We start from the raw sequence: 13,899 nt of genomic DNA, 5'->3' as shown, positions 1-13,899 counted from the left end.
CCGGAGCGATGGCGGCCGTGCTGCAGCAGCTCCTGGAGCGGGCCGAGCTCGCCAAGCTGCCCCGCGCCGTGCAGGGCAAGCTGGAGCGCTTCTTGGGCGACCAGCAGGGCGAGATTGATGGGCTGCGGGCCCGTCATGAGCGCTTCAAGGTGGACAGTGGTGAGTGCGGGCGGCGGGCCCTGTGCTGAGGGGAGGCTGCGCGGGCACAGCACGGAACGCGGTGTTGTCTTCCAGAGGCGCTCGGAGGCTGCTCTGGCGGCTGTGAGGCCGAGAGGGGGCTGGGAAAGAGCCTGCAGTGGGATCTGATCGGTATTTGTCTCTCGCTTTGGCTCCTGGAGCCGTTTTTTTTTTTTTTTTCCCTCTTGTTTTGGTCTTTGGTTTTTTTCTTTTGCTAAGGGACGTCCAAGGTTAAAACTGCGTTTGAAGGGAACTCAAAGAAAAGCTTTTCATCAGGTTTTTAACTACCATTGATACACACAGGTCTGATGAGGAGAGGCTGAGGGAGCTGGGGAAGGGGCTCAGCCTGGAGAAAAGGAGGCTCAGGGGGGACCTTGTGGCTCTGCACAACTCCCTGACAGGAGGGGACAGCCAGGGGGGTCGGGCTCTGCTCCAGGGAACAGGGACAGGAGGAGAGAGAACGGCCTCAAGTTGCATCAGGGAAGGTTCAGGTTAGATATTGGGAAAAAAAATTCTTTACTGAAAGAGTTGTCCAGCCCTGGCACAGCTGCCCAGAGCTGGGGTGGAATCCTCACCCCGGAGTGATTTAAAAGCCATGTGGATGTGAATTGGGGACATGGGTCAGTGATGGCCTTGGCAGTGCTGGTCACTGGTTGGACTCTGATCTTCGGTGTCTCTTCCAACCTAAACAGCTCTGTGCCTCAGTCTGCTTTGGTTCTCGTTGTGGAGGAGAAATACAGCTTTGTTCACACAGCTCTCAAACAGCCATAGGTTCATACTTTACTGTGAAATTCCATTCTGTAAAATCACCCTGATGGAATCAATACTTTTATATTGATTTGGAGATGAGTTGATCACAGAGCAGTAACACCAGCAGAGAGCAGGAGACAAGAGTGTGAAGTTGTGAATGTGAGTTAATTTGTAGAGGATGTGACACACTTCTGATGTAAACTTCACTTCTACCTTTCAGTCTCTTTCATGGTAGAAATCTTGGCAAATGTATCACTAAAGTGTGGTGTAAATTAAGGTAACCCACAGATCTGAGCGAGTTACTCTCTTCCAGATCCATTCTTTCCCTGTGTGGCAGGAGGGGCAGCATTATTTGGAATTATAATGTATGAGAAGAAGATAAACAAACATCTCTCAGTGCTTCCTTAGAAGCCCATCCTGCCCAAGAGTGAGATTAGTTCTGCTTTTACTGAGTATTTTACACTGGAGCTCCATGACACAGTTACTGTTTCAGATCACAAAAATTCACATCTAATTTTTTTTTCATTGCTAAGGGAATAGAGCCCAGGAATTAATTTTAAGAAATCTTCATTGAAAGTTTCCCCAGATCAAATCCCTTGGTGGCTGGGGCTATGTGGATTTTCTTGTGTATGTGTAGAAATACTGCAGAAGTAAAGGAAGTTTTAAGCTGATGAGCCCATACTGCAGAATTGGGCTGATACAATGTCTCTGATAATATCAAAATTGTTAAAGAACTAATCAGATTAATTAAGTTCTTATTTGATGGGTCACTTCACAGAATCGTGGAATGATTTGAGTTGGAAGGGACCTTAAAACTCATCTCAACCTCTGCCATCAGCAGGGACATCTTCCACTAGACCAGGCTGAAACATACCACGTGTCATGCTAGCAAAGTGTTTTAAACCACTTTCATTCAATGTGGAAGTACAGATTTTTGCCTTCAAAAATGTTTTTGTTTTCTTTTTTTCCCTTCTTTCAAATTCTATTACAGTCTTAGTATTTTTATATATTTTCTGTAGAATGATTGTTGGTAAAGCTGAGAAAGAAAAAAGTGTTTATTGTGTGAAACTGAGATGACTTTGTTATTTTGCAGAGCAACAATACTTTGAAGTGGAAAAGCGACTGGCTCAGAGTCAGGAAAGACTTGTAAATGAGACCCAGGAATGTCAAACTCTGCGGGAGGAGCTTAAAAAGCTTCGTAAGTGTAACTGTGTAACATCTTCAGGTGTTGGGCAGGATATTCACCCTTCAGTGTCGTGGGAACTGCTTCAGGTTTTACACAGCAGCTAAAATCTCTCATGAGCTGCATTTGTAGAGATGTGTTTTGGTGGTGTGTTCAAGTTGGCCTTTATTAACGGAATCTTTTGTTCTCATGGGAAAAAAAGCCCCTTGGTGGGTAATAACAGTACAGTGGGTCATGTATTGATCCTGTCAAAAGATGTTTCTGCTCTAAGAGTTGCCTTAGCCTGCCTCAGTACCCCTGGTCCCTCCAGGATGAGGTCTGGCATTCTTTTCTCTCTTGTTACAAATGTTTGTCAAGGACATTTTGTTTCTGTTGCATTTGGAGAGTGAGTTGTGTCGAATTCCAGTGGAGATCCCTCACTGCTGTTCCTTCCCCCAGATGAGCAGCTGAAGGTGCTCAATGAGAAGAACAAGGAGCTGGAGGCTGCCCAGGACCGGAACGCAGCTCTTCAGGTACTGCTGGGCCTTGGCCAGGGGCTGAAATCTCTGCCTCCCCTGGCCCTTTGCAGCACAGATTCCCTGAGTTCCCTGGCCCTTTGCAGCACAGAGTGCCCTGAGTTCCCTGGCCCTTTGCAGCACAGAGTGCCCTCAGCTCCCTGGCCCTTTGCAGCACAGAGTGCTCTCAGTTCCCAGTGGAGTGTGTCAGGATCAGTACCAGTGTGAGCTCATGGACATGTTTACATGCCCACGGGGCCTGTGTGCAGGAAAATGGCAGGAACTTTTAAAGTAAAAGGTGGTGTTTTAGCGAACTGAATGACAGGTGAGCAGATGCTTTTGTTTCAGTTTGGATGGATTGTTCCATTCCAGCTGAAACCTGTTGTGAAGTGACTTTAAACCAAACCCCAAAATTCAGACAAAGGTACAAACAAGCGTTCTGTTTTTCCCCCTCTTTTCCCACACTCTAACACAGTTTTTCTTGTGTTATGCCCAAAAGTCACTGGGTTGCAGGATGAGTTATTTGAGCTGACATCCAGCAGTAATTTTGAAGCAGTAAGCTAAAACAAGTTTATTAGATTGATTTTTCCACAATGAGAAGATAGATCTCATTGTTACCCCAGAGGAGCTTACCTGGCCTGACTGAGGTCCCTTGAGGGCAGAGACAGTGTGGCCTGTAAATGATCCAAGATTACTGACTTTGTTTTGATTTTTATATTGATACAAGTGTTCATTCCTTGTTTACTCTGTTGCCCCTTTTATTTAACCAAATAAAGCTGTTTCAGTAAATTCTTGACTATCACAGCTGTCTTTACAAGAGTATTAAATTGAGTTGCAGTTTTGAGCAGCTCCATTGTGATTCATCTGCCCCCTCTAAGCCTCTTATCCCAGTGTTCAGTTGGGATTTAGCTCGCTGCTGTGTGATTCCGAGTGTAAGTAGTGGCTCTAAACTGTTCCAGAGAGCTGATCACATTTATTTATCGCCCTTCTGCAATATTTTTCAGAGCCAGTTAAGTCGAGAGAAGGAAGAACTAGAAGCTGAGAAGAGAGACTTGGTCCGAACGACTGAAAGGAGATCTCAGGAAGTTGAACATTTAAATGGTACAGCCAGGAACACAGTCAATAAATATCAGGAATTAACCCAGTAATTGCAGAAAAACAGCACTTTGGAGCTTGTTTTTCTCGATTTAAAAATGTGCCTTATACAGTATCTTGCTGCCCAACATACAATTACTTACAAAGTATCTTGCCTGTTGTCATTCTTTACAATTTAGCAATTAAAGCTGTTACACAACAGCTTTTTGTAACACTGATTTCCCTCCTCCAGAGGATGTTAAACGCTTAAATGAAAAGCTCACAGAGGCAAGCACAGAAAAAGCAAAACTTCAGCTGAAGTTGGATGAGCTTCAAACATCAGATGTTTCCATGAAGGTCAGTGGGGCTTTATAAGCACAGTGTGTGTTCTGCGTTGTTTGTGTGTGATGTAATCCCCATTTTGTTATGATTCCTTGGAAAGTAGGTCAAGTGAGCACCTGTTATTTATAGCAGATTCTTTTATTGTAAAAGTGGCTGCTGTGGCCAGAGGTGAGATCTGTATTCCTAGAAGACAGGGGGTATCAGGCTGGGGAAGCATGTCCAGGCCTCCTTGAAAGGACTTCAGGTCCATGAAGGGAGGTAGAAAGGAGAAAAGTAATTAGATGTGAATCTGTACCATTAGTCTGTGGGCAAAACAAACTCCATAAAGAGAGGAGGAAAGGACAAAACCCTCAATATCATAATTAATTTCCTCTAAAAGGCTACTAATCTAGTTCATGTTCCCAACTAATGTAAACTTGGAGAAAACTATCTCAGATGGCAAGAATTTCTCGTTGCTTGATAGTTGTAACTTACTACTAGTGTGTTAAGGAGCACTGCCTGTATTTACCAAATTACAGTACATTTTTCCTACTCCTCCTCTAATCAGAGTAATTTAATTGGCTGCTTTATTTTCTGTGGAACCATTACAATCATCTCACTGTGCAATTCTCTTTTCAGTACCGAGAGAAAAGGCTGGAACAAGAAAAAGAGCTGCTGCAGAACCAGAATGCATGGCTGAATGCTGAGCTGAAAGCCAAAACAGATGAACTGCTCCATACTGCCAGGGAGAAAGGCAATGAAATCCTGGAGCTCAAATGCAGTCTGGAGAACAAAAAGGAGGAGGTAATGTAATTATTGAGTTGTCATTTCTTAGAAATTATACTACCTGATAAACTGTATTAAACAAAGCCACTGTTTTAATGACTGTATTTGAGTGACCCTTTATGTTCTTTCAGCAGCTTTTGGGCTTGTTTTTAAGTTAAAAGCAATGAAACAAGTATTTTCCAAAATGAAGTGGACTAGGAACTAAAAATTTTATATAGTGTTCTTATTTCTTCTCTGAATAGGTTTCCAGAATGGAGGAACAGGTGAACAGCTTGAAACAGTCAAATGAAAACCTCCAGAAGCATGTCGAAGAACTTTTGAATAAACTGAAGGAGGTAAGACAGCTTGAAATATATTAAACAGCATTCCAGTTGCTTCTACAAATCAAACAATAAAATGAAATAGAAATAGTGAAATGCTCCCCTACCCTGTCTCCTCTTTCATTTGCCAGGCAAAAGAGCAGCAGGCAAGCATGGAAGAGAGATTCCACAACGAACTGAATGCCCACATAAAATTATCCAACTTGTATAAGGTGAGTTTGTTAATGCCATTGTAACTGTAGTAGGGGCCCGAATCTTATGTAATGTAGGGCAATTTGGAGTTTTTTTCCCCACAAAATTTGGATGTGGAAAGGCTAACTTCCATTGCAGGAGTTTATGAAACATGCAAAACATTGTTTTCTTTGCTGCTGTCTTAGTCAGCATTTTGACTCTTAGATGGTTTGCATTATCTTGGAGAATAAGCAAAACTGGGGTTGAAATAGTAATTTTATGCCAAATATTTTGAGGCTTCGTGTTGTAAAAATGTGATTATGTCTTAGGATCTAGTGGAAGGTAAAAGTTTATGTGGAAAATATGACTGTGGAAGAGATTTTTCTGAGTTAGAAGTTCATTCTGAACACTGCAGGTTCAGACAATCCACATGGAAAGGATGGACCAGCTTAGGTGAATCAGTATTTAATGCAGAAAACTTTTGTTCATAATTTGTGGTCAGTTAAAGCTTTCTGGTAAACATGGGGCTGCTGTTGCTGTGTACTAAAGGTGAGCTAAAATGCTTTCTTCAGAGTGCTGCTGATGACTCAGAGGCAAAGAGCAATGAGCTGACAGGAGCAGTGGAAGAGCTGCACAAGCTCCTGAAGGAAGCAGGTGAAGGTAAGCTGGCAAAGGGAGGAGAGCAGTTGAGCTTCTTGGAGTACCCTGATGCTCTGAAAAATGGGGGATTTGTGTTCCTGAAAGGAATTTCATTGGATTTGTGGGGTGATGGAAATATCAGTCCCTTCGTAAGAAAAACTGTACCTGACTAGCTGAATTTACTGATGGTTGGGGAACTGTTTTCAAATACCTGGAATTTTATTATGGATTTTGATGAGAGGGTCTAATTTTGCAAGATATGTCTCCACTTTAGCTTTTTAGTTTAGGTTCCTTTTCACTGCTGAGGACAGTTCATATTTTTGCCCTTTTCTAAGCAGTGCTTCATGCTTTCCTCACACTGCTGAGTTTTCTTATCAACATGAACTTCTGCAGATCATAAAAAGTAAAATTTAAGGTACACAAGTAAATTTTCAATCACAACACAAAACCTGCTTGTCTGGTTTAAATTCAGCTAATAAAGCAGCCCAGGAGCATTTGGCTGAGGTGGAGGAATCAAAAGCTGCCATGGAAAAGGAGCTGAGAGAGAAGATCAGTAAGCTGGAGAAGGAGCTGGAGAACGCCAATGATTTACTGTCGGCTACGAAGCGCAAAGGTGGGATAAGGTGGCACCTGAAATACAGAAACTCTTGGGCTTTTATGATCTTTCAGAGATATATTGTGCTGAATTTCTGTAAGAACCAGCTGCATTAATCTGATGTCATCTTTGGTGATTTTTAATAATTCACTTTAGAAGCTTTTTCATATATATGTATGTATATGTATATATATACTTATGTATGTATGTAAATGTGCTCCCCTCAGCAGAAAGTGCATTTCTGTCATGGTTTTTTGAAGTTCTTTTTTTAGCCTTTTATCTTTTCAAAGAAAATGGGTAGGAAACTTTTCTTCAAGGCCGAATCAGCGTGCTTTTAGTGGTTTTCTGGAGAGGGAAGTGGAGATTATAAACTAGTCATATTTTCCTCTTTAAGAAAAAAGGCAGCAGTAAACAGACCTCTGCCCTTAAATTTCTGTTTAACATTAAATCTTGCTCAGTATTCACTGTTTTAGCTCTGTCTTTTTTGTTGGTTGCTACATATCCATAGTTTCTAAAGGATAGAGAGCAGGAAGGAACAGGCATGGAGTACATTTGCTTTATCCCTATGTTAATTTAATGAAAATAAACCAGTGCTCTAATAGTCTAAACCTCTGACAGTGTGATAAAAAGCCTGAGGTTAAGCCTGGCTCCACCTATTTCAACTGCTCATGTTCTGAAATTATTTAAATTCCAAGAGTCCTAGAAGCAAAGACTTTTCCGTAATTCAAATAAAGCCAGTCAGATATAATATTTAAGAGTATTTCTGGTGGGGATTGTTGCAGCTTTTGGATGGTAATTGTGGGGTTGTGTCTCCAGGAGCCATCCTGTCCGAGGAGGAGCTGGCAGCCATGTCTCCCACTGCTGCAGCAGTGGCCAAAGTGGTCAAGCCTGGCATGAAATTGACTGAGGTGAGTGAGCACAACCTCTCCAGCAGCAAAGCCCTTGGATGCCATCAGTGGCACTCTGAGAATGGAAAGGTTCAGGCTTGGGATGCTCTGGGTTTGGTTTCATGCCTGATGAAGGCAAGGAAATGTTACTTGAGTAAGTCTTCTCTTGCTAAGTTACTGGGATTTTTTCAACATGCCTTACAGTTTTTCTTTAGTAGGTCAAATTCAGAAATAGGTGGGTTTTGTTAATATAAACATGCTTTCTATATGTGTTTTTGGCAGGAGCAGCCTTTTTTTTTTTGCTTGCTTACATAATTTTTTAGTCTGAACTGCTGTGCTTTTGGCCTATACTTGCAAAAAAATTAATGATAGGTCATACAGGTTCTAGAGGGTTTTACACTTCTGTTTATGCGATTTGTGTTGTCATTGTTTGTTACTGATTGTTTTGTCCAGCCATTAAATTCCTTTATGCCATACTACTGTTGTCTTAAATTTGCTTAAAACTTACACCTTTTATGTAGAATTATGTTATTGCAGCTAGTTGCACTATAAAGTTTGCCATTTTGAAATTATTATGTATAACTTCTTTGCTGTGATATGAGTCCTAGAACCTTATTTTAAAAGTCCAACTTGTTTTTCTAAATTAACTAGTTCAGTTGTATAAAATTGCAGTGACTTAAGGTATGAATTGTATCATTACCAGTGGTTCTTTTTAAAGAGATCTGTACAGACCTATCAAAAACAAACGGAAACCTTTTTGTTGCAGCTGTACAATGCCTATGTAGAAACTCAGGATCAGTTGCATATGGAGAAGCTGGAGAATAAGAGAATCAATAAATACTTGGATGAAATAGTGCAGGAAGTAGAAGCTAAAGCTCCAATCTTAAAACGACAGCGTGAAGAATTTGAGCGTTCCCAAAAAGCTGTTGTGAGTCTGTCTGCAAAGCTTGAACAAGCAATGAAGGTCAGTGTAAAATAAAAGCAAGTATAATTCTGGAAAACAAATTAATTTTCAAATCTTTAAAGCTAATTGCTGCTGTAAGTGAATAAAATGGATCTTTCAGTCAACTTTTATTATGGAGAAAAGATGTGTGTTGGATTTTCTGGCTTGCGATTTCTGAAACTGTACAAAGTATTTTACAGAACCAATGTATTTTGTAGTTTTTTATAGTGGTGATTTAGAGTCTGATTTTCTGAGAGAGTAGACTCACTGTAAGCAAAGTTTAGTGTTTATTTGGCATAAAATTGGACTTCAATTCTTTCTTCCCACTGGTGTTAAAGCATACACCAATACATTACAAAGGAATGTGGCTTTTGATTCCAGAACACCTTGGGAGTGTAACACAGTTTAACCTTGGGAGTGTAACTTTAAGAAGTTTGGTTCCCAGGTGTGTGTGCACGTGCTGTTATCTCTCTGGAAGGGAATGTGTGCAGCTGAGGTGTGATGTTTGCTCCTGTTGGTGTCTTGCAGGAGATCCATCGCCTGCAGGACAGCGCTGACCAAGCCAACAAACACGCCTCCTTCTTTGAGAGGGAGAGCCAGAGACTGGAAGTGCGAGTGAAGGATCTCTCCCAGCAGGTAGAAAAACGTTGTTGTGGTTAAATGTGCTGTTTTGTAGTTGGTGTATTCATGTGCTGCTGCATTTCAGATGTTTACTTGGAAGCTCATGCCACAGTCATGGCTGTCCTAAGTGCCTTGGTGACATTAAAGTTTCTCCTCAGGATAGCATAGTACTTTTGCTTTCAAAACTGGCGTAAGTTTAGCTGGATGGAAATGGCGCTGCTTTAGGATAATATTGTTAAGCATCTGATTTAAAACTCATCTTTACCATCGTATCATATCATATCATATCATTTCTCATCTGTATCATTTTTATGTTAGATTGGGCTGTCCTGTGATCTGTTCACAGAACTGAACAGTTTATGTAGTTCTGATGTTTCCTTTAGTCAAGCTATTTTTCTGTCATATAATTATCTTACAAGGATTTATTGATTATAATTATAATCAATAAATTTTCAATGTAGGGAAAACCCCTTAATCTCAAGTCCTTTATTCCTAATATGTTTTTTTCAGAGCAAACTTTAAAGTTTGTGTAGGCCTTACACGAGGACTGTTCTCTTTCAGATCTGTGTGCTGTTAATGGAACTGGAGGAGGCCAGAGGGAACCATGTGATCCGTGATGAAGCAGTGAGCTCTGCTGACATCAGCAGCTCTTCTGAAGTGATCACTCAACACCTGGTGTCCTACAGAAATATCCAAGAGCTTCAGCAGCAGAATCAGCGTCTCCTGGTGGCTCTTCGGGAGCTGGGGGAGGCGAAAGAAAAAGAGGAGCAAGAAACAACATCATCTAAGTAGGTCACCTTTTCCTGTTCATTAACTTTGTACCAAGTAGTAACAGGGATTCATTCCAGCACTTTTCAGGTTTTTACTTCTGACTGTTCCTAACTGTGTGCAGCAGCTATGTAACTCATAAAGCAAGCTCTTATTAAGCTACAGGACCTTCATGTTTCTATTGAAATGGCTTTATAGCTTTATATCTATTCATCAAAACCTGAAGTAAAAGTAATTGCCGGTCTTCTAGTGGCTGATTTCACACAACAGAACTGTTTATCAAAAAGATAAGCTTTTATTCCTGTTAGCTAAAGAAAAAAATGCATGTGTGCATATCTAAATGACTACTGTAAAGGCCACAGGTGTGAATTCTGTGTGAAAGGTTCTTAGCCTGACTCTCTGCTCATGCTATTGACATTTTTAAAGTTATTCACATGAATAGAATTATGTTGTCCAGGAATGAGGCCTGCTTTCTTTTTTGTCTGCAAATAGCAGCCCAAAAGGCCTGTCTCCTAAAGCTTTGCAGGATTTTGTCATAGGTTCATAGAATCATTAGGTTTGGGAAAGATGTCCAGGATTGAGTCCAAGCTATGCTCCAGATGTCACCAGTCCAGAGCACTGAGTGCCATATCCAGGCCTTCCTTGGACACCTCCAGGGATGCCCGCTCCACCACCTCCCTGGGCAGCCCCTTCCAATACTTAACAACCTCTTCTGTGGAAAAAATTCTTCTTGATGTCCAAATGGAACCTCCCTTGGCACAGCCTGAGGCCATTTCCTCTTGTCCTGTCCTTTGTTTTGTGGGAGCAGAGCCCGACCCCCCTGGCTGGCCCCTCCTGTCAGGGAGTTGTGCAGAGCCACAGGGTCCCCCCGAGTCTCCTTTTCTCCAGGCTGAGCCCCTTTCCCAGCTCCCTCAGCCTCTCCTGGTGCTCCAGACCCTTCCCCAGTTCCATTCCTTTCCTGGACACGCTCCAGCCCCTCACTGTCCTTGTAGAAGGAAGGGGCCCAGAACACCTGGACATGCCTGCCTGTGATGTTAAGGCAGCTGCTGTTGTTTCAGGATCTCTGAGCTCCAGAGCCAGCTGGATGAGGCTGTCAATGAGCTACAGCAGCTGCGGGAGTCACGGCAGCACCAGCTGCAGCTCGTGGAGTCCATCATCCGCCAGCGGGACATGTTCCGCATCCTGCTCACCCAGACCACAGGGGCCATCATTCCTCTGCAAGGTACCCAGGCTGCAGGGGCTGTGTGATCTCCTGTGCCAAGCAGAAGTGTTGCTTTAAAACCCTCTTTACCTTCCTGTAGCTTCAGGTATGTTACCAGAGGAGATCTGTCTTACGTCTACTCCAAAGCGCCCGAATTTGCCTCAGTCCATGGCAACTCCTGCTCCAGTGTCCATGAGTGAGTCTGTGGAGACTGTGGAGGCCAAGGCTGCTCTTAAGCAGGTACATTTTTCAGTAGACACTGCACAAAGCTGTCCCTATTTCTTTTTACTTGTTTTTGGTAAGCACTTTTATGTCTGTTCTTTGCTGCAGTTGCAGGAAGTTTTTGAGAACTATAAAAAAGAAAAGGCTGAGAACGACAAGCTTCTGAATGAACAGAATGAGAAGCTTCAGGAGCAGGTCACAGACTTGAGGTCACAAAATGCCAAGATATCCACACAGCTGGAATTTGCCTCCAAACGGTAATTCAGCTACATATAATCATTGCATTACAGGTTTGCTGGCTGCTTGATACTGTTTGCTCACTTGAACATTGATACTGTCTATTCTTTGTAAGAATATAGAGGAAATAGTGCAGGTGGGATCAAAAGCAGAAGCTGTAGCTGAGTGAGGCACATAAGTGCAAGTTGAAGCATGAAACACAGAGCTGTGTGCATGCTCCTGTTGAGTTGGACAGTGCAGTGTGGCAGACTTGCTTTGCTGTGTTCCCTGGAAGGTACGAGATGCTGCAGGATAACGTGGAAGGCTATCGCCGCGAAATCACCTCCCTGCACGAGAGAACCCAGAAACTCACAGCCACCACTCAAAAGCAGGAGCAGATCATTAACACCATGACTCAGGACCTGAGGGGAGCTAATGAAAAACTGGCAGTGGCAGAGGTCAGTAACAGTGCGTGGAACTGTGGGATATTCCAGGGTAGGATAAGAGTTTTCCTTGTGATTATCCTGAAATGTCCCAAGTGAAGACTGGAGATGTAAGAATATGCCAAGGTGTTACAGAGTGCAGGGAAAGAAGCAGAATGTCCAGTAGTTCTGTTCATACTATTTTTGGCTTAATTCATATGGATTTTAAAATAATACTAAATTTAGTGGATGGATTTGTGATTGACAACAAAGTTCTAATTATTTGCTGTCTTAAAGGTAAGAGCAGAAAACTTGAAAAAAGAGAAGGATATCCTGAAGATGTCAGATGTGCGCCTGACTCAGCAACGTGACTCTCTGCTGGTTGAGCAAAGAGGACAGAACTTGCTGCTCACCAATTTGAGAACAATTCAGGTATGTGGTGCTATTCTTATGCCCAGGTTGGGTTTGTCGGTCATGCTTTTCAATAAATACCAAAGAAAATTAATTAAAAGACTCCCGGGATTTGGCCTTGACATGGATTTTTATGTGGTTACAAATCAACACAATATAAAATACTTCAGCAACTTGTTTCAGCAAGTTTGGGATTCAGACATAATGTCTGTCCTACGTTATAATACTCTGTTATTTACCTGGGCAAAGTCCTGAGAATTCTGAGTTGATGAGAAGGATTTTGACAATCAAATGGAAACAAAACATTAAAAGAAAAAAATTTTAATTGGTAATTTTTATGATAGCAAAATTTAACAGCGCCTGCCATGGTAGTTGATTTTCCTGTTAAGTTATATTTGCTTTTATACATTTATATAATTTATTGTAATGTGTATTGACACTTAGAACTTAAGGAAGCACGTTTTATCATGTGACTGAATTCTGTTTCTCTAGTAGATCTTTTGTAGGTTTTTTAGTCCATGGCATTAGACTGCATGGATAATAGATTTTCCTCTAATAATATTTATTGTATTAACATTATTAATAAAACCTTTTAAAGCTGAGTCAAACATTGTAAGTGCTACTTTTCATCTTTTTCTGTATCTACTTATTATTTAATTATTCTTGGGGTGGGAAAAGTGTTGTGACAACTTTGTATGAAGTGCTGCAGTAATTCAGAAGAAAATTACTGAGGTGTGTTGTAAACAAAGTGCATTGTGCTCTTTTCTCAGGGAATACTGGAGAGATCTGAGACAGAAACAAAGCAGAGACTCAATAATCAGATAGAAAAGCTGGAGCGTGAGATATCTCAGCTGAAGAAGAAACTGGAGAGTGAGGTGGAACAAAGACATTCCCTTACCAAGAATCAAGAGGTGAGTGTAAATGTGCTGCACTTGTTCAGAGGAAAATAAAGCCCCAGGTGCTTCTGCCAGAGTGTGGAGCATGTTCTCCATACCTGATATGTAGAACCACACTTGGCCTCTGTGCCAGTTGGGAATAATTGCAAACTGAAGAGCCCTGTGCTTGCAGGTCCATATCCTGGACCTAAAGAGACAGCTGGAGACGGAGACCAGCCGTCACATGAGCACAAAGGAGCTCCTGAAGAACGCCCAGAAGGAGAGTGCCATGCTCAAACAGCAGCTGAACAACACGGAGGCCCAGCTCACATCCCAGTCCTCACAAAGGCCTCCAGGGAAAGGTAAAATCTTCCCCTACTGTTAATTTCTCTTTGTGCTAAGCATTGCCATCTGCAGAATGATAAAATTCACAGTCCATAATAATTACAACAGTACACTAAAAAGTAAACCACTTTGTTACTGCAATCAGGTATTCAGACAGATGATAACCAGCATTATTTGTTAATGTAAAATTCACATCCAAGCAGCCTTTGACAAAGGGGAAAAATAATGCAGAACTTCTTAAAGGATTCCTTTTATTTTTATTTGAAGGAACTTAAAGTATTAGGTTACATAGTTTTAAATAGTCAACAGTGTTTATTGTAAGCCCTTATTTTGGTGAAGGCTTACAGTTTTATTTAGGGAAGCTTTGTGAAAATAATTGTTTTTATTATGTTATCCTAAAATTACTTCCATTTTCAAGAGAACAGTGGGTTTAAAACTAAATTGAACTTCAGTTAATGAATGTGTTCTAACATTGCAG

The 13,899-nt window shown here is 41.6% G+C and overlaps 1 protein-coding gene across 4 annotated transcripts in view; it reads left to right on the top strand.

Moving 5' to 3' along the window:
* Positions 1–8: 8 nt before the first annotated feature.
* The window catches only part of TPR (translocated promoter region, nuclear basket protein), a gene marked incomplete at its 5' end in the record, with an annotated part of 33,305 nt that continues 19,414 nt past the window's right edge, over positions 9–13,899 (top strand). For all 4 annotated transcript variants that reach the window (XM_083867742.1, XM_083867744.1, XM_083867743.1 and 1 more), the window contains 21 exons: positions 9–159; positions 2,021–2,125; positions 2,549–2,622; positions 3,609–3,705; positions 3,932–4,035; positions 4,639–4,803; positions 5,028–5,120; positions 5,237–5,317; positions 5,849–5,936; positions 6,388–6,528; positions 7,327–7,418; positions 8,164–8,361; positions 8,869–8,976; positions 9,523–9,749; positions 10,788–10,951; positions 11,031–11,170; positions 11,261–11,409; positions 11,664–11,826; positions 12,088–12,222; positions 12,972–13,112; positions 13,270–13,438. In XM_083867742.1, coding sequence (XP_083723868.1) covers positions 9–159; positions 2,021–2,125; positions 2,549–2,622; positions 3,609–3,705; positions 3,932–4,035; positions 4,639–4,803; positions 5,028–5,120; positions 5,237–5,317; positions 5,849–5,936; positions 6,388–6,528; positions 7,327–7,418; positions 8,164–8,361; positions 8,869–8,976; positions 9,523–9,749; positions 10,788–10,951; positions 11,031–11,170; positions 11,261–11,409; positions 11,664–11,826; positions 12,088–12,222; positions 12,972–13,112; positions 13,270–13,438 — 2,785 coding nt within the window. The remainder of the gene's footprint in view (positions 160–2,020; positions 2,126–2,548; positions 2,623–3,608; positions 3,706–3,931; positions 4,036–4,638; positions 4,804–5,027; positions 5,121–5,236; positions 5,318–5,848; positions 5,937–6,387; positions 6,529–7,326; positions 7,419–8,163; positions 8,362–8,868; positions 8,977–9,522; positions 9,750–10,787; positions 10,952–11,030; positions 11,171–11,260; positions 11,410–11,663; positions 11,827–12,087; positions 12,223–12,971; positions 13,113–13,269; positions 13,439–13,899) is intronic.

This window comes from Zosterops lateralis (assembly GCF_965231275.1).
Source record: "Zosterops lateralis genome assembly, chromosome: 9".
NCBI lineage: Eukaryota > Metazoa > Chordata > Aves > Passeriformes > Zosteropidae > Zosterops > Zosterops lateralis.
The sequence above is the reverse complement of the archived record's forward strand: the minus strand, read 5'-3'. Positions and strand labels throughout refer to the sequence as shown.